Source organism: Arachis ipaensis, chromosome B06, assembly GCF_000816755.2.
Source record: "Arachis ipaensis cultivar K30076 chromosome B06, Araip1.1, whole genome shotgun sequence".
Lineage (NCBI taxonomy): Eukaryota > Viridiplantae > Streptophyta > Magnoliopsida > Fabales > Fabaceae > Arachis > Arachis ipaensis.
This window is the reverse complement of record NC_029790.2, coordinates 128,483,150-128,491,483: the sequence shown is the minus strand read 5'-3', so window position 1 is coordinate 128,491,483 and position 8,334 is coordinate 128,483,150. Positions and strand designations below refer to the sequence as shown.

The 8,334-nt window shown below is 36.2% G+C and overlaps 1 protein-coding gene across 1 annotated transcript; it reads left to right on the top strand.

The window, feature by feature from the left end:
* Positions 622-7,854, top strand: LOC107605172 (protein RBL). Its single transcript, XM_016306950.2, is given in 7 exon segments — positions 622-1,084; positions 3,719-3,908; positions 4,237-4,335; positions 5,890-6,400; positions 6,402-6,717; positions 6,806-7,064; positions 7,268-7,854. Coding segments are annotated over 6 exon segments (1,386 nt in total). The 5' UTR covers positions 622-1,084; positions 3,719-3,889; the 3' UTR covers positions 7,450-7,854.

Sequence of the window (8,334 nt, the reverse complement as noted above, 5' to 3'; positions counted from 1 at the left end):
GTTTTTAGTTATGTAACCTGGTCGCTCCACTACTATTGTGTTGAGCTGTTTGATTTCAAAAAAAATATTGATTTATATGAATAAATTATGATTTATAAATTTTAGAATATATCTAATAATTTTTAAAATTTTTTAATTTATTTATTATTTTGAATTATAATTTATGAATCAAGTCTTTAAATAAACTTGCCAGTTTGTTGAACTCATAAACAAACTGAAAAAAAGTCTTGAAAAAATAATAAATCTAGATTTGAGATATATTTACAATATGAGCCAGCCTCCGAGTTATGAACCTCTTATTTAGGTTTTACACAAAATTAATTGATCTTTGTGATGTAACTTGTAATTGTAAGCAATAAGATAGATAATGCACATCGATTGATTTTTATGGTTGTCCTTCCAATGGTGGTGTTGGTGATGGGATTGTGTCAAAATCGATGTTCTGAAAACCGGACCGGATCGGTTCAACTTCGAACCGGCAACATTAGCAGTCCGATCAGACATATAAAACCGCCGTTTAAAAAATTGGTGAAAAATCGTTGAACCAGACAAGAATCGGCTGGTTGAACCGAACCGGAACCCGCCGGTTTAGACAAAAACGGAAGCTCCTTCGTTTCTTTCTCCCTTTCCCCCCCTCTCTTTCTTTCATTCAGAAAGAAATCAAATCACACAACCCCAGCCAAAAAACCCTAGCACTGTAAGCCTGCACCACCGCCGCAAGGAGTGGCATACTGCCGCGTCCGTCGCACTCAAAGTTCGCCATCCGTCCGTCTATCTAGCTTCCCTCGTGATCCAAGTCTTCAACCCCTGTTCGCTGTCACCGATCGCGGCTGCTTCCTCGACCTCGGCGTCCGTCGTCTTTGTCTGCTCAGCGGCGCATCCGTCGCCGTTTGTTTGCCGTTCACGTTCGCGTCTTCGTTCAGCTGTCGTCTTCGTTCGCGTTCTTCGCCGTTCACGTTCGCTCGCCGTTCACCGTTCGAGTTCGCAGTCGTGTTCGGCTGGAAGCCACGTTGCTCTGCTTCAAACACTGCGACCAACCCGCGCGCTCCACCTAGCCGTTGAACTGCTCTCTTTTGTCGCCGCCGTGAGTTCCCTAAACCCGCCACCAGACAATACACTCACACAACACCAATACTCTGCTTCAAACTATGCAACTTATGATTTCCATTACAATAAGTAACTATTTGATTTGGTAGTGGTTTGGATTATTTCATAGATTGAATTAAAGTTACAATAATTATGTTCTCTTCTCTATCACATTGATACTAAGCTTTAAATTCTCTTATTTTGTTTTAATTTTACTGCACTCAACATGTTTGATGAAATGCTTTAACCATATTTCTGGTTGGTTTTATAATTTCTAGCTTTTAGAAACTTAGTAAGTTGATTGCATGTGAAATTAGAATAATTGGATCTTAGTAATTAGAAAATTTTAGCTGCACAAATAGCATCTTTGCAGAAAACATATTAGCATGATGATTCCACTTGCATTAGTGTTCTTCTGGTAAATTTTAACTGTTATTGTGAATTTGTTAATTTGCTAATTGTTCTTGTGTTGTTGTTCTGTTGTTCTTCTGTTACTTTTAATTTTTTTGTTTTTGTTGTGATTTTCTGTTCTTGATTTAAGCTGTGATTGAAGGTTCTTTGGTTTTGGTATTCTTCACTTTCCTGTAAGCTTAGCTTTTAATTTTTTGAGCATACACGGATCAAATCATTGTTTTCAGCAATGGTGATTTTTATATTTTTTTTGGGTTGCTTTGTTTTAAATGTTCCCATTGTTGTTGTGTTTTTGCTGTGATTTAAATGTTCTTTTGATTCTTTTTTTTTTTTTTTCCGAATGCCCAGTCAGTACTTGGTTGATTGGTTTTGCTCACTGAATGTATTTGATGATAAATTTTAAATTGATAACTCTATTACTGCTTTACTGTCTGTTTCTGTAGTTAAATTTTATTAAAGTTTCTTGAATTTGCACTGCTTATGTTATTGATTCACTGTTCCTTCATTGCTTTTTTTTTTTGTTAATCATTGTGATGAGCTTTGTTAAAATTGGGTTGAAAACTACTAATCTTTCTTCATTTTTCACTGTTCTAACTTCTGTTCTTATTAAAAGATTTGCAATTGGTGATCTTTTGATTTATTATATGCTTCATGTTTTCATTGTTCTGTTCTTATGAAGAAAAAATTTGCAATTAGTGATTGTATGATTCATGTTTTGATTGTTTTGTTATATAAACAAAATTCTGTTTTCATTGTTTGGTTGCACTGTCCCTGTTCTTGATCTCCGCCGACTTGCTACCACTCCTTTGTGTTGGATTCTTTTTGTTTCAGGCTTTGTTGTGTTTTTGTTTCAGCCTCTGTTGTGTTGTGTGTTTGTTTCGGGCTCTGTTGTGTGTTTATTGTGCAACACTATCATTTTTGGTTTTACTTTTTGACCTATCTACATTAAGACAATATTCTCTATCTTTAACTTGTGCATTGTAATTCAATCCAGATATTTTTAATGGAAGTATAATTATGTTAATTGTCAACAAATTTGCAGCAAGTTATTGCATATTTTGATGATTAATTACATTTAGTTGGTGATATTTTATGTAGGGTTTTAAATTTGAAAGATATTTAGGATGTTTATTTATAATTTATTTATTTTATTATGAAACGGTTTTTCCGGTTGAATCACGGTTAGACCAATTGGACCAGTAAACCAATGAACTAGTGACTAAAACGGTTTGATGACCGGTCCGGTTTTCAGAACCTTGGTCAAAATCATTGTTCTAAAAGCCAAATGAAATTAGGAAGGAGTGTGTTACGGAAATAAATCCTTTTAAATTTTTTTTAATGTAATTTTTTATTTTTTTTATTTTATTTATAAATTAATTACAAAAAATTATTTTTTATTCTCTCAAATAAAAAAATGGAGAGAATCTATTTTCGTGTTCTACTGCTCTCTTAATTCGGTCCTTAGAATATAATGGTTCCTTTCAAGAACCGGTTTCGAATTGGAAAAGCGTCCTAAAACCGTTGTTCTGGTTCAAAAAAATTGGCTCGGACCAAAACGAGTCCTGAAAAAAGCCGATATCGAACCATAACCCCACCCAACCCATTCTCCACACTCCTCTCCCTCCTCTCTCGCATCAGCGTCTTTCTCCTCTCTCTCATTGAGCCGGCGCCTCCCGTCGCGGCCGTGCGTTGCGCCGTGTTGTCCATTGATTCGGCTGTGTTCTTCTTCCACCGCTGCCTCAGTTCCGGTAGGTCCTCTGTCCTTTGATCACATGCTCTGCTCTTCTTGCTGTGTTGTTGAGTTGTTATTGCCTCATCTGTTTTTGTAATTTGTTGTGTTCTTTGTGCTTTTGTTGCTGTGATGTTGAGTTTTTGTTGCTGTTGCTTCTGTTTAGATGTTACTGTTGCTGTGTTGTTATTGATGATAAACTTTGATGTTGAGCAAAGTATTCCATGGCATTAGGGTACTTGTCACGAGAAAATACACACTTTACCCTCACCTAAATAGTTCATGGTTGAAAATGGTAGATTATTCTAATTACTGGTTGTTTGTTGAAATAGCATTGAGCAATGTGTTTTACTTTTAATCCAACGGGTATTACAACTTTAGGTGAGGACACTATCGAATGCCAAAAGCCTAAAACACACCTATTTGGGTCTGATTTCAATTCCACTGTTTTAGGAAGATTGATTTCTCATGTTATTTCACTTCCTTTGTCAGTATAATAAGGCAGCACCTTCTGATCATCGTGAGAATCGTTGCAGCCTTAACCTGTTTTGCCTTTGTTTGTTGTTGCCGGCACAAGAGTTTGTGCTGTTGTCGGAGCAAGACCCCTCAAAGTTGCTGTTGGCTCCTCGGCCTCCTCAATGTACCTTTGAATTTCGTGGAACAATGAACACGCCCATTATTGGTTAGTTTTCTTCCTTTTATTCCTCTCGTTCTTCACTTCATTGAGTTCTGAGGACTTTTTCACTTGTTTCAGCTATATTTTCCCTTTTTTCCCCCCTGGCTACCTTACTTTGATGATTTGTCATAAACATATTTTTCTTCTATTTTCGAAGTTGATGTTTGAACTTTGTAAACTATGCCCGGAAATTAACAAATTAAGGGTTGGTGCGGCTAAAAAAGACAGTGGTGATTCTGTTGTGTCTATGCTTTTTTTTTATATTTTAATTTTTGTTTTTGTTTGCTTAGTTGTCCCTTCTTTCTGAAACCATTATTGTGTGAATGTATTGAAGATCCGTTGCAGGGAGACTTCCCCGAAGTGATTGAGGAGTATTTGGAGCATGGCTGTATGAAATGTATTGCCTTCAATCGCCGCGGTACCCTTCTTGCTGGTAAACACACTAATGAACTGTTTAAAAAAGCCTAATACTCTTATTTTATACTTGAATTGCCTTTACAAATGAACTGTTTGTCACTTTTGAATGGAACTTTTGTGATCAAGTAACTTTTCTCTAGTTGTTCAGAAGAATAGAATAACATATTTCAACTTATGTTGGGGTGAGATATAGTAATCATTGGATTTAAGGGTGGAGAGTCTATGCTTAATTTTAGTAGTTTGGCTTGTTTGTAATTCATGTTATTGGCTTGAAATAATTGGCAGGACTTTATGAGTGCATTTTGCTTTGCAACTGGTAACTTTGTGTTGAGAACTTATATTATTGGTAACCCTCTTTATATGGATTAATTACATAATAAAGACAAGCTTAAGAGATATTTGCAGATTAATACCCATGTAATTATGGCTGTAATTGACTTGATATGCCTGTGTGGTCTAATTTACACATAGAAAGTAAAGAAAGAAAAAGAAAAATAGATTAGGTTTCTACCTGATAATCCTAATATGCTCAAGTGCTTTGCCCACTGCTAAGCAGCAACTTTTCCTAATATGCCACAATTTCAGCAGTTTCTTTGCTCTCTAGAACTCATGATGGGATGCTAGGATCCAGGAGTTGAAGGAGGTTCAGTACCATTAGCATGGGTGCTATGTCTAGGGATCCTGGTGGGTTGTTAGGAATTAGGATCCAATTGAAATATATGGAACTTTAGTATAAAAATGCATGTATGGGATTCACAGGAGGGTTTATAAGGCATTGGGTTCTCTAATTGTGAATTTGTGATAGCTAATTTTTGGGGTGTGGTTCTTCAATGGTATTAGATATACCCTCAAAATTAGGAAAAATTTTCCCTGACCAAAGTTACCTTTCTTGTCACTGGTTAACCAAACATAATGTATTAATAAAATTAAAACCTTTTTGTTTACTCCATTCTAAATGCAAACACAATTAGTGTGTTTTGCTTAAGAGCCTTCCTGATATAATTTTTAGAATGTTAGTTTCTGTGAACTTATGGTGTGTTGAACATTTGTAGACTATCATGACTTCAGGATTTTCTGATGGTATTGTCTTGTATAAAGTTTAAACTTCTACTATTGATGATTGGCTTTTGTTATATTAACTGCTTGTTGGGATACCATTAATAGTGCGATTAAAATATCAAATTTATTTGACCTACCTCCACTATTAAAATAAAAAGCAAGCTGTATAACGATTAGATTTTGTATTTTACGCTCTACAGTTCCTAATTTTTCATACCATTCAGTAAGGGCAGAGGTGCATCTGCTATAATTATTTGCAGGCTGTAATGTTTGTTCTGGTTTAATCTATTATTGTGTATTGATGGCGTGTCTATTTAGTGATTTTGGTTTTGGTAAATATTACCGCTACTGCTGAACTTTTATGGCATGTTTGGTTGGGGTTAAACTTTACCAAAATGAGTTTCACGTGCAAATTTTTACATGAAAGTGGGGGCACAATTATTACTAGTTGGAGATACTATGTGTCGTCAACTTACGTGCTCTTTATTATTATTTTTTTTAATTGAATCAGCTGGGTGCAATGATGGAAGTTGTGTTGTCTGGGATTTTGAAACCCGGGGAGTTGCTAAAGAGCTTCGGGATAATGAATGTTCTTCTCCCATAACCAGTGTCTGTTGGTCAAAGTGCGGTAATCGAATTCTTGTATCTGCTGCCGACAAATCGTTATCATTATGGGATGTTTTGAGCGGTAAAAGAATGACAAGAATAGTCTTGCAACAAACCTCTCTACAAGCCCGTCTTCATCCAGGTTCCTCTATGCCGTCTCTATGCTTAGCATGCCCTCTCTCGTGTGCTCCAATGATTGTTGATTTGAATACAGGCAACACAACTTCACTTAAAGTTTCTGTCTCAGAGATATCCAATGGACCAAACCTTCCATCGCGTAACAAGTGTTCTGATGGAATTACCTCCTTCACACCAACTGCTGCTTGCTTTAGTAAGTATGGCAGTCTGGTTTATGTGGGGAACTCAAAAGGGGAAATTCTTGTAATTGATCATAAAGATGGTGAAGTGCGTGCCATGGTTCTGTTTCAGTGGTGATGGTGAGTGGGTTGTCGGGGGTTCTGCTAGCAAAGGAGAACACAAGATTTACATTTGGGATAGGGCTGGGCATCTTGTGAAAATTCTTGAAGGGCCTAAGGAAGCTCTTATTGATTTAGCATGGCATCCTGTACGTCCTATTGTTGTATCTGTTTCTTTGAATGGAATAGTTTACATTTGGGCTAAAGATTATACTGAGAATTGGAGTGCATTTGCTCCCGATTTCAAAGAGCTTGAGGAAAACGAGGAGTATGTAGAGCGAGAAGATGAATTTGATTTGATTCCTGAAACCGAGAAGGTAAGAGGTTGCTAGATTATTGGTCATGCTGTCCTTCTCTTTCGTTTTTCTTCTCCCGTTGTTTAGTCCTTAGTTCATATGCACGTAGGTAAAAGGTTCTGATGTTAATGAAGATGAAGTTGTTGACATTGTAACGGTGGAGGAAGATGCTGCTTTCAGCGACTCTGATATGTCTCAAGAAGAGTTATGTTTCTTGCCAGCAACTCCCAGTCGTGATGTTCCTGAACAAGATAAGTGTCTAGAAAGTTCTTCAAAGCTAGTGGACAGTACCAACACTGGATCCCCACTTTCAGAAGAAGCTGGGCCAAATGGACATATGCCGAATCAAGCCTCAAGTCCAGTTGAAGGTAAAATCGTCCCTTATGCTTGTAGATGTGTATTTTAGATTGCTTAAAATTGCTATTTCGACAAGAAAAATTGTGACACCTGCAGTTAAATTTATTTCGTCTCGTTTCATTTGGCTATACGTCTTGAAATTTTGAACCCCGCTTGCGTAAACTACATAGACTTTTGCATTTTAGGAATTTGGCACTTAAATTTTCTTTTGCAGATGATGCTGGTGGTGCACGTGTTAAAAGAAAACGGAAACCTTCTGAGAAGGTGTTGGAGTTACAGGCAGAAAAAATAAAGAAACCATCAAAACCTAGCAAATCCTCTAAACCTAAAGGCAAATCTTTGGTTGATCAGGATAATAGTAATGGTTTTGACGGTGTTGAACTTACAGACGAATAATAGCAGATTGCAATTTCTTCTGTGTTGGAAAAAAAAGACATTGTACTATAGTTTACTTTCTTTTCATATCTAGGATCCTGACAAGAGAAAGTTAATGGTTAGAAATCACATAGTATGGATTGGTCACGTGAATGTTTTATTGAATTGATCATGGAACTAAGCGTTTTTGTATAGTTGAATTGGTAAAAGCTTAGTTTAGTTGAACTAATTTTTAGTTAGTTTCAGAACTTGTTGGGTTTATTGGTTTTAATTGTAATGCACAAGTGCCATTTCCGTAGTATGTGGATGGACTCCAGTAATGCTACATATCTGGCCAGTTTTAGCCAACTTGTAGAGTTGTAGCCTATTTAAAACATGAATGTTTTATTATTACTGTCATTTAGATATGACGAGCCTGTTCATTTAGATGTGCTGTGTTAATTGGCATTTGTTATTATTACTATCATTTAGATATGACGAGCCTGTTCATTTAGATGTGCTGTGTTAATTGGCCTTTGGTCCTAAAGCTTTTTTAGTATTCAGTCACATGTATATTATAGATCTAATATTGCAAATGTTGCCTGTGATGAACATACATAGGTAATGACTAACTAATTAAATCAATTTGAGCACCAGAATATGATATCCGATATTGCTTATTATATTAATGAGATTGTTTTTCCATTCTAATCAAGAAGGATGTGGTCACCTTAGCTTATATTTTTTTCTTTTTCTATAGTATCTCCCAATTCAATAGGCCAAGAACTATGGATCTGAGTTTCATTAAGGGTTTATTGTGGGCTAATGGATTGTTGTATGTGCAATGTAGGATTCAAATTCCCGATAATTACTTACGCATAAGATTCGATGGTCCTAGAACGTTTGGACTATCTAATGCTCTAGTAA